This window comes from Gopherus flavomarginatus, chromosome 7, assembly GCF_025201925.1.
Source record: "Gopherus flavomarginatus isolate rGopFla2 chromosome 7, rGopFla2.mat.asm, whole genome shotgun sequence".
Lineage (NCBI taxonomy): Eukaryota > Metazoa > Chordata > Testudines > Testudinidae > Gopherus > Gopherus flavomarginatus.
In genome coordinates this window covers 57,118,436-57,136,499 of record NC_066623.1, presented here as the reverse complement: position 1 = coordinate 57,136,499, position 18,064 = coordinate 57,118,436, and the positions used below count along the sequence as shown (strand labels likewise).

At 51.9% G+C, this 18,064-nt stretch overlaps 1 protein-coding gene across 3 annotated transcripts in view; it reads left to right on the top strand.

Moving 5' to 3' along the window:
• Positions 1–18,064, top strand: part of ASTN1 (astrotactin 1) — a 209,522-nt gene that overhangs the window by 148,481 nt on the left and 42,977 nt on the right. For all 3 annotated transcript variants that reach the window (XM_050962986.1, XM_050962985.1, XM_050962987.1), the window contains exons 10-14: positions 7,352–7,489; positions 8,334–8,484; positions 13,655–13,821; positions 14,775–14,969; positions 15,893–16,020. In XM_050962986.1, the coding sequence (XP_050818943.1) occupies positions 7,352–7,489; positions 8,334–8,484; positions 13,655–13,821; positions 14,775–14,969; positions 15,893–16,020 (779 nt within the window). The remainder of the gene's footprint in view (positions 1–7,351; positions 7,490–8,333; positions 8,485–13,654; positions 13,822–14,774; positions 14,970–15,892; positions 16,021–18,064) is intronic.

Here is an 18,064-nt window from a genome sequence, read left to right as displayed (position 1 = left end):
TCCCGTGTCAGGAAGGTCCTTGTGGCTCCCGTCCCCTCGGCACCGCAAACGGCTGTGGTGCTGACAGCGCACACCTCCTGGGCACCACAAATGGCCGCAGTGCCGGCAGCGCATACTTCCTGGACACCGCAAATGGCTGCTGTGCCGGCAGCGCGCGCCTTCTGGACACCGCAAACGGCCGCGGTGCCGGCAGCGCGCGCCTTCTGGACACCGCAAACGGCCGCGGTGCCGGCAGCGCGCGCCTCTCCTGGGCATCGCAAACGGCCGCGGTGCCGGCAGCGCGCGCCTCTCCTGGGCACCGCAAACGGCCGTGGTGCCGGCAGCGCGCTCCTCTCCTGGGCACTGCACCTCTCCTCAGCATCGCAAACGTCTGTGGTGCCGGCAGCGCAATGCTCCTCGGCATCAAAAACGGCCGTGGTGCCGGCAGCGCAATGCTCCTCGGCATCAAAAATGGCCATGATGCCACCAGCGCAATCCTCCCCTGCAGGGAGAAGAACGTTGGCAACGAGGCTATCATCCACCCAGGCACCAGTAGCAGACCCCCTGCAGGGCACCTCCAAGCAGTCTGCAGCACTACTGTCACTTGCACTTTCTCCTGCTAATGAGCTAGAGCAGAGAGCAGGCTCGGCTCAGCCCAGGGAGCAGGAGCAACAGTTTCTCACTCAATGTGACCTTTCAGTGCCACCTGAACCTCACTCTCCACTCCTAGGTACACAGGGCTGATATTTTGAACCGCCGCTTTCTCCACCTGAACTAGTTTTCACTGACAATGAACTTGATTTACAGCAGCAAGCGGAGTTCTCCCGTCCTGCTTCTCCTCCACAGGCACCTGTGCCACCTCAAGTCACGGCTCAAGGCCACCAGCCTCAGTTTCCCTACTTTGCCCCCCCATGGGCGACACCTGGGTTCTCCTACTCTATGCCTTGGCCTCAGTGGTACCCTTGGCAACATCCTCCTGCTAGTCATCCTCCTTCTGTGCATCAGTCTCCTGCTCCATCCACTTCTAAGGTGCCTGAGCCCCCTCCTGAGTATGCAAGTTATGCCATATCCTTAACTCTCCATTAGTCCTGGAAGGAGCCCTCCACCTCCACGGGCCATGGACGACTGTAAACAATTTCAAGAACTTTTCAGGAGGGTGGAACTCAGTCAAGATATCCCCTTTCAAAAGGTTCAGGAGATGCAACACAGACTCCTCAGAATCCTTCAACCGTCTGCACCCTCAAAAATCGCACTACCTATAAATGAAGCACTCCTGGAGCCAGCTGACACTCTCTGGCAAACCCCAGCATCTTTAGTACCAACTTGCAAAAAGGTTGAACGTAAATACTATGTCCCTGCTAAGGACGCTGACTTCCTATTTTTTTTCATCCACCACCGAACTCCCTTGTCATGGATGCAGTTGCACAGAGTACGAAACAGTCACAATATCGACCCACCCCGCAAGACAAGGACCTTAGACACCTTGACGTCTTGGGCTGCAAGGTTTATATGTCCTCTACACTACAATTCAGAATTGCAAACTATTCTGCTCCCCTCGCCAGTTACGACTTTGATAATTACACTAAACTTTTGAATTTGCCTCCTACATTCCAGAGGATATGAGAGCAGACTTCAAATCAATCCTGACTGAGGGCCAACTGATTTTCAGAACGGCCCTACAGGCATCTCTAGACATGGCAGACACAGCAGCCTGTACAACTGCAACTGCTGTGGTTATGCGCAGATTCTCATGGCTCTCTGCATCTGGCATCCCCAAAGAACTGCAGACCAAAGTGGAGGATCTCCCTTTTGATAAGGACAAACTTTCTCCTACCCTCCTACCCTTCCCTGTCCCTCTTCAGGGACCCTTCTCATGACCACTTACTTCGCACAGAAGTGGCGCATCTTCTACAACTAGGTGCAGTGGAACCTGTGCCGACACAAAATCAAGGGACAGGTTTCTACTCCCATTACTTTCTAACTCAGAAAAAGACCGGAGGATGGAGGCCTATACTAGATCTATGCCGACTGAACAAATTCGTGAGGATACAAAGATTCAAGATGGTCACACTGGGCACAATAATACCTGCACTGGATCAAGGGGACTGGTTCAAAGCCCTTGACCTACAGCATGCTTACTTTCATATATCAATTCATCCAGTTCACAGACGCTTCCTACGATTCACAATCGGTCATGACCATTTTCAATACAGAGTTCTTACTTTCGGACCCGCCACAGCACTGAGAGTTTTTTTCCAAGACTCTAGCTGTGGTCGTGGCTCACCTCTGCAAACACGGGGTCACGCTGTTCCCGTATCTGGACGATTGCCTTATCAATGGCAACTCCTATGGCGAGACACTTCAAGCTACCCGTTTCGCCATCGCCCTCTTTCACAGCCTAGGCCTCCAAATAAACGTCCAAAAATCCACTCTGACATCTAAACAACAGATTGAGTTCATCGGAGCTCATCTCAACTCAATCCAGAGCAGGATATCACAGGATATCGCTCCCATATCACAGATTCCTTGCTATCTCGCGGCTCAAATGCACGCTCTCTATTCGTCCCAGGACACAGACAAGACTTTGCCTACAGCTCTTTGGTCACATGGCAGCCACCACCTTCGTGGTTCACCACGCCAGGCTACACATGAGATGTCTCCAGAGCTGGCTCATTTCCAGTTTCAAACCCAACAGACACACCTTAGGGATGCTGCTAACTCCTCCTCCCAATGTTATAGCTTCCCAGCATTGGTAAACAAGTCCAGAAAACCTCTGCACAGGGATTTCCTTCCAGCAATGTTCCCCAACGCTCATGCTCACCACGGACGCTTCCCTAATCGGTTGGGGAGCGCACCTAGGGCGGCACAGGGCACAAGGCTGGTGGGCCGCATCAGAGACGCACCTACGCATAAATCTCTTAGAGCTCAGAGCAGTGAGGCGAGCATGCCTTCACTTTCTTCCCCTCATAAAGAACAAATCTCTTTGGGCCTTAAAAGACAACATAGCATGCATGTACTACATAAACAGACAAGAGAGAACCCGATCACATTCCCTTTGCATGGAAGCCATTCAACTATGGAATTGGTGCATATGACATCGAATAGAAATCATCACTTCCTGCCTACCAACCTGCCACAACACTATTGCCGACGCACTCAGTAGGCACTTCCTGACACAACGCAAATGGGAACTGCACCCCGCAGTGCTCCAACAGCTCTTCTCCCTCTGGGGCACCTCGTCAATAGATCTCTTTGCCACGACCCAGAATCGAAAATATTCCGTTTTGCTCCAGAGCGGGACTCGGGACTGCATCCCTAGGAGATGCATTCCTCATCCCATGGAACGACTCCCTCCTGTACGCCTTCCACCAATGCCTCTGTTACACAGGGTTCTTTGGAAGATTGCGGACTGCAAGGCCTGGGTCATCCTTATTGCCCCGGCTTGGCCAAGACAGATGTGGTATCCATACTACTCTGCATATCCTCCCGTCACCCACAGGCTCTCCCCAACAGGCCAGACCATGTTTCCCAGGACAACGGATGGGTTCTTCACCCCAGCTCCAAAAGCTCCACCTCACAGCCTGGTTCCTTCATGGTTCGAAACCCATGAACTAGCCTGTTCTGAGCAAGTCCAATATGTCCTCCTGCATAGTAGGAAAGACTCCACTCGTAAAACCTACCTGCAGAAGTGGAAGCATTTCGCCCCCTGGTGCTCACGTAATCACTTAGCACTCAATAACGTGACCCTCCCTAACATTCTAGACTACCTCCTGAAACTAAAACAGGAAGGACTTTCGCTCAGCTCCATCAAAGTGCACCTGGCGGCACTTACCACCTTCCACGACCTATTAGACAGTTATTCATTTTTTACCCACTCCACCATAAAACGCTTTCTCACGGGCCTGCAAAATCTCTACCCTGAAATTTACCCAACAGTGGCTGCATGGAATCTTAACCTTGTTCTTCATGCTCTCGTGAAACCTCCATTTGAGGCCTTGGCTACCTCCTCTCATCTTCATATGTCCATGAAGGTGGCTTTCTTAGTTGCCATAACATCAGGGAGAGTTGGTGAAATGAGCGCCCTGATGGCCCACCCTCCCTACACAATCTTCTCCAAAGACAAAGTCACTTTGAGACCACATCCTAAATTTCTTCCTAAGGTGGTATCGACCTTCCACCTCAACCAACCTATATACTTACCTACTTTCTATCCCAAACCTCACAAGACTCTGCAACCCTGCTGCAATCACCTTTTATTTAGACAGGACCAAACCATTTCATAAGTCCCCACGACTCTTTGTTTCCATTACCAAAAGATCGAAAGGTACGGCTATCTCTAAACAACGTCTATCCAAGTGGATCTCTGACTGCGTCAGAACCTGTTACCATGCTCAAAATCTTCAACCGCCCGAAGGCATTAGAACTCATTCCACTCAAGCCATGTCAACATCCGTTGCCTTCCTACACAATGTTCCCATTCCTGACATCTGCAAAGCGGCTATGTGGTCATCTGAACACAAGTTTGCAAAACGCTATGCTCTCACGCAAGATACCACAGCAGACACCATAGTAGACCATACAGTACTATCTACAATACTCACTGCTGCATCTCCAAAGTCCCGCCAACCATAGTGGGTACTGCTACACATTCATCTAGAGTGGAGCACCCACAGGGACAGCACTCAAAGAAGAAGAGAAAGTTACTCACCTTGCAGTAACTGAGGTTCTTCGAGATGTGTGTCCCTGTGGGTGCTCCACTCCCCACCTTCCTCCCCTCTACTTTGGAGTACTAGTATGATTCTCCACAGTAGAGAAGGAACTGAGGAGGGTGTGAGGTGCACACACTCAGGAAGATTCCAACAAGATGGGAGATACCAACTGAGTGCATGCGTCCCAACCAAGCACTGTTACCGAAAATCTCCGATCAATGGCACCGGGACGCACCGTCATCTAGAGTGGAGCACCCACAGGGACACACATCTCGAAGAACCTCAGTTACTGCAAGGTGAGTAACTTTCTCTTCCTGCTCACAGTGCTGTGTCCCCTTCTCTCCCTACCCTGCTTCACCCTGTGTGGGGCTGGGAACGGGGTTACAGCATTCTCTGTGCTCTGCTGATGCAAGCGAGCTGCTCTTGGCTAGTGGGATTCTCCTGCCTGCTGGAGTCTGGCTTTTATTCTCAGTGGGTCTGCAGCTTCCCTGAATTCTGATTACCTAGCAAGCTCTGATGCTCTCCCCCATGATATCCCACTGATGGGTGAGTTAACCACCCTCTGATTTTCCAGGTACTACTAACTCCACCCAGCCACTTGCTGGCAGTGTCAGTAGAGAGGCAATGGGCAGAATGGGCTATGCAGGCTGAACCTGCTGCTCAGCCTAAAGGTGATCTAGCAAGAGCAGATTGGAGTCATGTTCATGGGATGGAGGTGGGGCGTACTGCCATGGCTTCACTTGTCCTGGGAAGAGCAGAGGATGTCAGCTTCCAGGCCTGGTAATGCAGCACCTTTAACATCAGTCAATGGCGAAAGAAAGAAAGCGACGAGGCTATTTCTCTGTGGTGGCTGGAGTCATGACTAGCTCAGTGGCTCCTGATGAGGGCCCCTGATTGGCTGCGCACAGTCCTATTGCCTCCTCCTGGGGAAACATACAAATTGCCACTCAGGATGCCACTCTGACAGGGCCAGTGCCAGCTTTGTCACAAGCCGAGTCCTACAGCGGGCAGTGATGGGATAAGCTGCCCCAGGACGCCCATCAGTTGGAGTTTGGTCTAGGCCCTGGGATCGGAGCTTCTAGCCCAGGGTCAGAGAGCGCCTCCTTTGGAGAAGGCTGGTATGTCTGTAGTGAATGAAAGCAGCATCTGAGTGCTGGCAGGGAGGGGGAGGGAGGAAAGAGACCTCTTCCCCTTTGTACTGCAGTGACTAAAGTGTTGCTCACGTGGGGCCAGTGTTCATATTCCTTGTTCATACCTGCCCATTTCTACTGCCTCTGAGCAGGGAGCCCGCTGGAAGGTCCTGCTCTGACACCCACTCAGACAAACACAGAGCTTGCAAACGAGTGAATGAATAAATGAATAACCTCTCGCTGCATCCCTCAGTTCCCTACCTGTGCTCTGACTGCCTTGGCTGCAGAAGTTGTCAGAGAGAGGGACTCATCTGCCTAGGAGCAGCGGCTGCTGTGCTGGGAGGCAGGGCTATAGCTTTGCGTGTGCTACCCACTGACGTGGCGCCTCTCCTCCAGGGAGCGCTGCAGCTGGTATGTTCCTGCTCTGAGGAGGGCTGTGGCAGGCCACCGGTCCCTTCCCCACCCTCACTCTGGGGACAATTGGCTGTCCCCCACTCTGCTCTCAACATTTCAGCAGTGTATGGAGGCCAGGCCCCCCATGTGCCTGGTGCTGTGCAAACACAGCCGTACCAGACCCCGAAAACATGACTTACCACCTACCAAGTTAAAAGAAGCCCCATTGTACCAATGGGGAGTTGAGACATAGAGAGAGTAAAGCTGGGGTTTTCAAAGGAGCCAGTCTCCTAGCTTCAGCGAGAAGTGGTGTCCTCTAACTCCCAGCCTACATGGTTCAACCAGGGTCACCCAAGAAATCTAGCAGAGCCAAGAAATGGTCCCACATCCTCTGTGTCCCCATGCATTGCCCAAAGTGCAAGGCCAGTCTTCCTCTCTTACCCACGGCCTCATTTGTCTTCTCCTTCTCCCATCCCATGCCCCATGGAACCTTTCTCCCTCTATAGCCATGCTGCCACCTGCACTTTGCAGGTCCTACAGTCAGACTCCATAGCAAAATGAAGAGCCAGCACTTTACTGAAGGCGTCTAGGATGGCTTTGGGGCCAGGACGGATGATCTAGTTGGTTGGGCAAAGACCTGGGTTCAATTCCTGGATCAACCACAGACTTCCTAGGTGACCTGGGGCAAGTCACTTAATCAACCTTGTGCCTGAGTTCCCCACCCACCAAGTGGGGATGGTAGCACTTCCCTAGCTCCTGAGGGGGGGTCTGAGGACAAATACATTAAGGATTGTGAGATGCTGGATACTGTAGGAATGGGGGCCATGAATAGACACCCAGAGCCATCCGAGTACCTCAGCATCTCCTTCCCTCCCATGTGCTGGCTCAGGAGCTATCTATGCTTTGGCTGTATAACGACCTGGTCATGGGCGTGGAGGGGCTCTTCACGGGAGACTTCTCCACCATTCTCTTCCAGCGGATGCGGGAGGCATGGGCCCTCTTCCATCCTCCCTATCCAGTTGCTGTGGCAGTCACACCTTGCTTCCTACATGTGCCCCTCCCCTTGTCCCCCTGTGGGGCTTGAACTCAGGTGGGCGCTGTTTTCCTTCCCTAGTGAACTGATCTAACCCTGTCCGGCAGGTTCACCTACACCCTGGGGGAAGGGATGTGGCTGCCACTGAGTAAGAGCTTTGTGATCCCGCCTGCCGAACTGGCCATCAACCCCTCAGCCAAGTGCAAAACGGACATGACAGTGATGGAGGATGCGGTGGAGGTCAGGTGAGTGTGTTCATGGAGCTGGAGGCATGGGGAGTCCAGAGGCCACTCCAGTATTGCGGGAGGAGGATCGCACTCACAAGGCAGGCTCTGAAGTTGAAGGAACCATAGAGCTAACCCCAGCTTGTGTATTGTTACGGTCCTTCTGTGCTGTGGCATTTGGTGTCTTTCTGGTGGATGTTCATTCTGGTGGATGTAGATGGGACATCAGGATATAGAGCCTGACACACTGCCCAGTGAAGTCCCATAAGAGTTTCTCCTCTGACTCCAATGGGCTTTGCGTGAAAATCTCACTGTGTACACTGGGCAGCCCTTCAGGTGCACATTTCCTGGGCAGAGTTTAGTACAACATTCACCGTGTACCTTCTGCATGCCATGGTCCTTAGCCTGCTTAGAGCCATGCCTTCAAAGACATCTCAGCTGTTCCCAGTAGATTAAGTCATTCAGAAAGTACCTGTTGGGTCTTACTATTGTCAGCTTATAGGACTAAAGCTAATCAGCTACATACGGACGTAGAGTCCTCACTACTGAGTGGTGGGGATCCTCTGAGTCACATTTCCACAACATCAAGTGGGCATCTGGCAGCATTTGCACATACAGTTATTACCACTGTGCGCACTGCATGCACTCTCCATGTACAAATGTGTGTGTGTTTAGTCTAATTTGCACTCGTGATCAGTACAGTTTTGTACAAAAATAGGGCCCCACAACTGGGCAACACTGTAGGTGGAAATGTGTATTGGTGGATGTGTGAATATGTATGTACTCACTAGCACTTTAAATTGAAATTTATTTATGCTCTAGGAGCTGAATTTCGTATTGTGTCCCTTTCGTCTCCTCCTTGCAGGGAAGAACTGATGACTTCCTCCTCCTTTGATAGCCTGGAGGTTCTCTTAGACTCCTTTGGACCGGTTCGAGACTGCTCCAAGGACAATGGAGGCTGCAGCAAGAATTTCCGCTGCATCTCGGACCGCAAATTGGACTCCTCTGGTTGTGTGGTGCGTGCGTCCTGGGGGTCAGCGCCCAAAGCTTGTCTTGTCTGTTGTATGTGATAAGAAATGTGTGAGAGAGCAGCTAAGAGCTTCCCATAATGCCTTGGGAGGAATCAAACAAACATCACTTAACAAGGTCCTGCTTTTCAGAAGGTTCATTGCAGCTTTACTGTAGCTCTCCCAACAGCATCTAACTTGTTTGTTGATAGCTTCTCCCAGCTTCTACCTACCCACAGTTCTGCAGCTGAAGACAATGAGGCAGTCCCGAGGAGGCTCTGAGCCATGAGTTCTGCTAACACCACCAAAGTAACAAGGATAAAAGTTACCTAGGGAGCATCAGCCCTCTCTACACATAGATGTTCCCACCCCTTCTTCCCCTGTAGAAGCCTCAGAGTCCCATAGACTTAGGTGTGTAGGCATGTTTCTGAGTCCTGGCACTTGGTCATTCTCTTCCTTAACCCAGGTCTCAGCTAAGAGGAGCTTCCGGTTGGCACCATTGTAACGACTGCTGCAGATTGTCCCTTGTCACATATTGCCATTCTGGTATTCTTAGGGCGTGGCTGTTGGGAGATGGCATCTGCAGGCCTGGCTTTGCGAAAAGCAGCTGGTCCCAATTGCTGCACGTGTTGCAATGATTCAGACCATTTAGATCAGTGTTTCCCAGCCGAGAGAGCAGGCCCCATTGCTGGGGTGGGGGAAGATTAGTCCAGGAATGGGGCACAAGACCATAGGGATTCAGGGATAATTGCATGATCCCAGATTCACCTTGCTACCATTGCACGGAGGCTTCTGGTGTTACAGATAAATCGGGATGGCTCTTCAAGAGCTTCCCAGCTTCCTTGCCTGTTCCTTGGTGGTCTCTGCTGCAGGGGCAGCTCGTGTCTCTGACTGCAGGCTGGGGCAGCAGCCTGCCTAGCCAGTCCGATTTCTGCTCTCGTGACACTGAGCCATGGGTCGTGCGATGAACAGCTGGGGGAACAGGAGGAGGAGCTGTCACACTGGGACGGGGGAGTGGGAGGGGAGCAAGGAGACAAATGACAGAAGGGGAAAATAGGAAAAAAAATAGACAGCAAAGAAAGAAGATGGACAAGGAGGAGGAAGAGACAATGGGTGCTGTGCCAGAGCATGGGACAGAGATATGCTTTCTGTGATGGGAGCTTGAGGAGCTGTGCCATCCATTTATCCCCTTCCCACTGTGTGGCTCTAGCAGAGGAAGTGCAGGGGGAACCACTGCTTGAGGTGAGAGTGTTTCACATGGGAGCACAAAGACAGAGCCGTGGGGGGCTTGTGACTGAGATTGGTGGGTAGCCATCCCCAGTGGAGCTAGGCATCCCACTGATCAATCATGGGAGCCTGCAGGTCAAGCACTGCGGCCCTTGACTCCCACATGGAAGGAGATGGGCTGTACTGGTACAGAGACATTTTAAATCACTCCCTACATGAGAGCCTATTGGAGCAATGAGTGGCAGTGTGCAGCAAAACCTTGCAGTGTCTGCCATAGCCAGACACCGCCTCATTTGCTGCTTGGCTTGTACTGAGCATGCTCACTTAACTGAGCATGCTCAGTAACACTGCTGAAGCCAGCTGCCCTCACTCTGCCCTTCCTCACCACTGTCGACAGGCATGGGACATTTCTGGCCATAGCACAAGGAAAAGGTCCCTGTTGAGTGGGTGGCTGTCTTGAGACCTTCCTTCAGTGTATGCGTGGTTGGAAACCAACTGCTCCATCTGCTGGTGGTACGTGGAGCTCAAGGTTGGTCCTTTCAGGAGCTCTGTGTTTGCACCGTGTAGCCCTTGGTGTGTAGCCAGCTGCCAATTCTAGACAGGAGTGGGGTGGGTAAATGGCTAGGGGTTCCTACCATGTGCCCTGCACATCTCCTCCCTTTCTCCATGGCACACCAGTGTTCTTATTGCCCCTGTGTTTACATGAGTCCTACTGCCTGGATATGGTGTTTTCATGCCTCGGGGGGGGGGCATATTTTTCTGTCTGAGTTGCAGCAGCAACGTCCGTCTCCCCCGTTCCCTCACCCCTCTGTATGTGTGCTCCCAACGAGCCATCTGCCCGTTCCGGAGGCCAGCTGTGAAGCTGCTGAGCATGTCTCATCATTCACGCTCTTCTCCAGTCGTGCCGCACCTGCAGTGCTCCAGGAGATGCTCTCTGCCAGAGACGGGTGTGCTAATGGGCTTTGGAGGTGGAATGCTCCTCACCCCAAGACCGTGTAAACTTCTGGTAGCAGCAGCATAACCCTTGCAGGGCAGAGAGTGAGCGAGAGGCTGCCAGAGCTAGCAAAGCAAAGAGCAAGAGACAAAAAAAACAGCGAGCAGAGGCATGGGAACATCCCAGAGATGGGAGGTACCCTGGGGCTTAATTCTCAGAGGTGCTGAGCCCCTGCAGCTCCCATTGACCTCACAGGGAGCATGTTGCCTATGGCTCGCCGGCCACTTGTTAAACAACTCAAGCAGTGGGTGCTTCCACTGCTTCCCTTGGGAACCTCTTCCACAACCTGCTCCATCTTCATTGCTGTTCTACTGACATTCCCCTTTGCTCATTGCTTAGAGTTACAGCCCCTTGAATCACCCTGCACAGCAGCACAGGCTGGAGATGGCTGAAAGGAACCAGGCAGGAGTGTCACATAAAGGGGAACTTTGGGGCTGTAGGGGGTTGAGCTCATACAGTATGTGACTGGGGGCAGGGGGTGCAAAGGCAGGGCTACCTGTACAAAGCGGCTTCCCGCACTCTGCAACATTGCCTCTCCTTGGGGTCTGATTCTACCACACATCCAGTGAGGAACACTGTATTCTGCAAACAGACCCAATGAAATCAGTGAGACCAATTGTGGCGTAAATTGCAACTCCATTTAAGTGAGAGGGGCAGAATCGGACCCTTTGCCTTTACACCTTGCAAGTACCAGACCTCTCACGCCTCAGTCATTGTGAAGCCAAGCTGGACATATCCAGCTTTTGAAGTCAGGTTGCACTGCTTGGTTGCCACCCATCAGGCCTTGTCCTATCATAGTAACATCGTAACCCTGTGCTTTCTGCATCATGACATCTCTGCATGAGTGCCACACATTATACTGCGGCATATTGCCATGCTAAATTGGGCCAGGAGCCATCTAGCCCAGTGCCGTGTCTCTCAGAGTGGCCAGTGTCAGCTGCTGCAGAGGAACGATGCATTTCAACAGACTGTCCTACAAGCCAGGATGGTAATGTCCTAGAACCCGGCCTCTCCACAGAAACCAGGCCAGGTAGCAACCTCTGGTGGCTGCTCATCACAGGAGAGGTGGGGATGCAACTTCCAGGATAACCAGGGCCCAAATTTGTGGTGACTTTCTGGGTGTGAGAGAGTAGCGGGAGACACTGTGAGCACATCCATTTGCCTCATTCCTTGAGTGAAGGAGTCTCCTGATTCTCAGCTTTAATCCTTCACCCTGAAGATGCAGGACATATGCTAGTGAGCAGGGTAGAGACTGCGCAGAAGACAAGTGCACTTTGCTCTGGGAAGAGACATGGTGAGGTTATCTAATGGCCACGCAGGTGACTGTTCCCCTCTGCCCCACATTCTGGTGATCCTCTCAGGGAGCTGTAGAGAGCGTCGTGATGCTGAACTTCTGGTGAGAGGAAATAGTTTCTATGGGGCAAGAGGTGCTTGTAGCCAAGTGGGCTTTCAGAATGTTGTGCCGTGTGAAATAGAAACAGGCGTCTTCATTGTATTGGACAAGCTTCAGAACGAGTTGATTCAAAACCTGACCATAGTGAATTAAAACCAGTAAAAACTCTTACCTCTCTAACCTGCTTCTGTCAGAACTTGCTGGTCACCAAGGAGTCAAATCAATCAGGTGCATCCAGTTCCCCACACCACTTGAGAGCATATCTGGCTGAACAGCTGCAGAGCCGGAGAGCAGGGCGGATGGGTGCTGGGCTGGATCCCCAGTTGTGCCATTTGCCTGTTGGCCGTCATCCAGAACAGCTAGGTTCACACAGCCAGACATGGCTTCATAAAACTGCCTGAAGTGCCCTCACGTCCCAGTGCTCCAGCTGGTGCAAAGGGGAGGTGGGTGTGGGATAGAGGGATTGAGCCAGGAGGGAAGTCTAGCAAGCCTGCAGGGTGCCATTTTTTTTCGAGATTGCAGAATGAGTGTCAGCTAACAATGTACATCCTGTTGTGTGATCTTCAGTCAGGGTCAGAGGAAGGGAAAAACATGTTGAAGCGGTAGCCTGCTGTGAGCTCATCACTCTGTGGCTGCTGTGCCTTGCTGGCAGAATCCCGGCGAGGGGGAGGGGAGAAAAGTGTAGGGAGATGCTGCTGGGGAGGCCTCTTGCACTTTGTTCTTTGCTTCAAGGAGTCTTTAAGGGGCTTCCGTGCTCGGGGAGAACTTTCAAGTGCGCTCTCCATTGGGTGAAGCCCTTTCTCCTTCTCGAAGTCACATTAGCCCAAGCGCTACAGTGCATAGACTGCAAACCCTTGGAATGGCTCAGCCCACAATTCGTCCTGTTCGTTTTGTGCACCTCATGCGTGATAGGCAGCGCCCCTGCACTCCCTTCATTCTTACCCCACATGGAGCTGCTCTTCCCCCGAGTCCTATCCTGCAGCATCCCCGGTGCTAGGCTGCTACATAGCTTGGCCAATGCACCTCAGTCCCAGCCTGCAGCTTCCCTGCTATTCTAATCCTAGAGCTTTACATGGCTCTGCCAATGGAGCCTGCAGCCCCCGACCCCTGCTATTCCAGTCCTGGGCCCCTGTGTGGCCCTGTCAATGCACCTCAGCCTTGACCCAGCCTTCTAATCCTGGTCCTGCCTCTACACAGCTCTGCCAATGCAGCTCGGTCCTGGCCTGCAGCCCCCCTGCTATTCTAATCCTAGAGCTCTACACAGCTCTGCCAATGCAGCTCAGTCCTGACCTGCCGCCCCCTCCCTACTGTTCCAGTCCAAATGTGTGGCGTCCAACTGAGTCTTTTGATGAAAATTGGCAGCAAGTGATGCACAGATGGGAGCTGCAAACAGGTTTGTTATTGTAAACTTAATGCTGCCTTCTTGCAATACAGCCAGTGGCAGTGAGAACATCAGGCGCAGATTTCAGATGTCGTTTCCTGACTATATGCTAACAACTGAGCAAAAGCTCGTTTTGGTCCCTGTATTCAGAACCTGGTTAATCTCTGTCATTCTGTCATGCCAGTGCCCAGCAGGTCTCAGCCCTATGAAGGATGGCACCGGCTGCTATGACCGCCACGTTGGGGTGGACTGTTCGGATGGGTTCAATGGTGGCTGCGAGCAGCTGTGTCTCCAGCAGATGGTGCCTCTGCTGGAAGATCCCTCTCTGTACAATATCCTCATGTTCTGCGGGTGAGTGATCTGGCCCATTCCATCCTCATCTAGGATACAGTTGGGCAGGGATATGGGGGAACCTTACATGTCCATATTAGCACCCAGGGCAGGAAAGAAATGTACTGTGTGGTGTCTTGAGCTGGGTCAGGGATAGCCATGCAATGCAGCCCCTTGGGCACCCAGTTTTTCTAGTGTTGCCCAACTGCATGTGTGTGTGCACGCATATATGTGTGTGCACGCATATATGTGTGTGCATGCACATGCAAGTTGGGCGGGAGCGGGTCTTACCTCTTACACAGACAGCTGCACAACATGAGAAAGAGATCCCGCATTGTGGAGATGCACCAGAGCGCCCTGCCTCCTCCTTCCCGGACGGTCATGTACGTTAGCGAAATTGCCCTCCACCCCCTCCACCATCCTCAGGGCACTGGATATTCCTTTGTCAGAAGGGCAGCCAGGTGCGAGTTTGAGTGTACGCCACCAGCTATGACATCAGAACAATATTTCCCCTTGGGATTGTCTGTGCTGTAACCTCTTGGTAAACAAATGGAACGGCTCTGTGCTTGCTAGGGAGACAGATCTGCCCAGTGCTTGGGAGGAAATGGAGCACAGGCTGGATACTAGGAATATTTTCCTGACAGTGTGAGCTATCGGGTCATGGAATGGTCTGTCAATAAGAACAGTGGAATTGCTATCACCTGAGCCATTTAAAACCGGATCGAACAAGGCACTGGAGCGAACAGTCTTCCATTCACGCTTTGAAGATGATCAGGCAACTATATCTGTTCTGGGAGCTGTCCACCACTAGTGGTTATAACTCAATGGCTCCTATGCTCCACTGGGGTTGTTCCAGTTGGCTGTAGAGAGAGGCCTTCTTTCCTTGCGTTGAGGTCCCTCCCCTCCTCCACCACTGGATGTCTTGGCTCAGTCCCCAGGTGTAATGGCTTGTGCTTTGTTTCCCCCCATGGCAGGTGCATTGAGGATTACAAACTTGGAGTGGATGGGCGGTCGTGCCAGCTGATCTTGGAGTCCTGTCCAAAGGGAGGTGACTGCAGGGAGAGCCGGGAGCTGCCCATGAATCAGACTCTGTTTGGGGAAATATTCTATGGGTACAACAACCACTCCAGGGAGGTTGCAGCTGGACAAGTGCTGAAAGGGACCTTCAGGTGAATACCATGTCCTCACCTTTCATCAGGCAGGCGCTATCACTGTGCTTGTCTGGAACCTGTCATGCCCCTAGGAAGTCACAGTCTGTAACAGTCCCAGGTTCATAGCCTCTTGTTTCTGTACAGGAAAAGGTTTTCCCCAAGGAAATGGGGGATACAGGAAAAAGAGCTAACTGAGGGCTCGTGGGCTTGCTTTGCTGTTCATCTTTTCTGTTTACAGTTGCTGCTTTAAATGCAGCCCGGGTTGAGTGTGGTTGAAAGTCCATCCTATCTGATGGCTCCTCTGTGTTGCAGTGAGTTGTTGGTCACAATCCAGTTCTTAATGGCCAAGGCCCAGGTTCTCTGAGGTCTTTAGGCACCTAACAGCTAATACCTTTGAGGCCAAGATCACAAACCCACCAGCCAGTGTTTTGCAGGAAGCTAGGGTTTAAATAGACACAGGAGACTGGACAGTAGGTTAAGCAAAGGTGCATTGACATGCAGTGTGTGACGAGGAGGTTGAGCTTCCACTGATTTGTGCAATGCTTGTTCTCTTTCTGATAGCAGAGGGCCCTTTAATGCAGCAGACAAAGGCATAATGAGAGCCAGTGGCTGGAATCTGAAGCTAGATAAATTCAAGGTGGATAAGGTGCATGTTTTTAACTATTGGAGGTGGTGGATTTCTGTCACGTCAGGTCTTTAATCAAGATTGTGTGTCTTGGTAAAAGAGAATCTCTAACCGTGCCAGAAGTTGGGTGTTTGATGTGGGGATCACGGAAATGCTGTGTTCTGTGCTGTGTGGGAGAGCAGACTAGATGAGCACAAACTTCCCCCCTGGCCTTAAAACCTGTGCCTGTATTGCTAGACCTCGTTCTCCAGGGCTGCTGATCTGGCCACTTTAATTACAGACACGCACACAAGTGTTAACTCTCTGGAATTCGCAGGCAGAACAACTTCGCCCGGGGCTTGGAGCAGCAGCTTCCAGATGGCCTGGTGGTGGCCACTGTCCCGCTGGAGAACCAGTGCCAGGAGCAGATCTCTGAGCCCACGCCCGACCCAGGCTTTCTGACTGGTGAGTGATTCCAGCTACGCTTTGGCTCCTCTTCTCCCAGACTCTGTTTGTAGAAGGCTGGAGAGAGTTTTTAGTGCCTGGAAAACAGGGCAAAGGGAGGGACCCTTTCACTGCCTGGCTTTAGCAAAGAAAGGCCTCGCCGGCCCATCAAAAGTCAGACAAGGCCCAAGCCTGGGAGACCTCAGATGCCCTGGCTGCTCTTACTGACTTGTGGGTGCCCTTGGCACATGCCCTTTCCCTCAGCTACCTTCTGGGGGATCACCACATGATCACTGGCTGACTAACCGAAGGCCCCATCCAGCTGGCTGGCGTGGCAGGATAGCTCCCTGAGTGCTAGGAGGCACTTGTTAGCCATTGTCCATACTGAAGTGTCACCTACTGTCTCAGTCAGGATCAGGGCCCCCAACAAGCACATTGCCCCAAAGAGCTGACAGTGTAAATAGACACTGGGGAAGCTACGTCACAAAGAGGTAAAGTGACTTTCCTCAGGCTGCCCAAGAGCTCGGTGGCCAAACCAGGACTAGAACCCAGGTCTTTTGAGTTCTAGCCCACTTCCCCAAGGGGAGTCCCATAGATCTCCAACACTGAGTCAAGCCTCGTTCTGCCTGATCTGTATATCCACACAGTAATAAAGATCCCACAGGTCAAGTACTGCCCTCACTTACACCACTGACCTCAAACTGCGCTTTCCTTTTCAGCCCTGCTGGCTCCGGGGTGGTTACACACGTGTAACCAAGGCCATGCCATTACACAAGCAGTTTTGTAATTGGAACTTAGTTAACAATTCTGTTGATGAGGCACAAGCTGGAAAATAATCCAATTCATTCTCCAGAACTGGGCTGGCTCTTCACAGCTGACAGTGGTAAAAAGCAGTAAAACCTTGTATTTTTCACTGAAGTCAGCAGATCCAGTCATCATCCAAATACACACGGGGGGACAGAGGTGCTGAGTAAGAAGGGCCAGTTTTGCATAACCACTTTTAAGAGGAGAGCCACACATTCAAGTTGTCAGTGACAGTGAGCACTGAAGTAAGAGGAATTTCAAGGCCCAGGAATGTCTCTCTTGCCATTTATTAGCACTTGGAAAATGCGGCTTTACTCTCTTTGCACAATACAGCTGTTTAGAGCCTTGGAAGAACCCTTGACATGGGATAGTTTGTTCCTTGGTTTGCCTGTTCACCACCCTCTCGGTGCTATTATCTCATATTTCATAAGCAATAAACGGAGCAAGGTTGCTAACCAAGTGGGTGGTAGGACATAGTGTATCCTTTTTGGGTAGTGTGATGGATTGACTGGTCCATCTGTCATCAGTCCCCTATGCTGGTTGGACCCATGGAATGTAGGGTGACTATATCACCCACTACTGGCCTCAACCTATAAAGAATAAGCCCTGATAACCAAGGGTAATTCTTCTTTAGCTGGAAGGGTGGAGGCCTGTCTTTTTGGAGCAGAATCTCTTTCCCCAGGCACATGGTCCTTAACTAATGATCAGTCTTGTGTGTAAAATTGGCAGCCCTGGGTTTATGACGTTAGTCACCAGAAGTGATGGTCAGATGAAGTGCTGCCTACTGTCATGTGACCCATATGTTGCTGGAGATTTAAAGTTGACTATCACTGTTTCAAAACTACCAGAAAATGCAACATGCCAAGGAAGGGTGTTCAGGAAGCACAATGTTTATAAGAAATCCATAGCCACTGCTCAGCTGGTGGGTGCTTTCTCACTTCTGCCCAGGGCCGACTCCAGCGCAGCAAGTAGGTGCTTGGGGCAGGCAACGGAAAGGGGCGGCACATCCAGCTCTTTGGCGGCAACTTGGTGGCGGGTCCCTCTCGTAGGGAAGGACATGCCGCCGAATTGCCGCCGAAGAATGAAGCGTTAGCAGTAGAGCTGCTGCCAAAGTGCGGCCGATCATGGTTTTGTTGTTTTTTTTGCTGCTTGGGGTGGCAAAAACGCTGGAGCCAGCTCTGCTCCTGCCCCGCTGCACTACCTGCTATTCCAGCCCTGAACTGCATTCACAGCCCTGCCACGCCACCTAAACCTTGGCCAG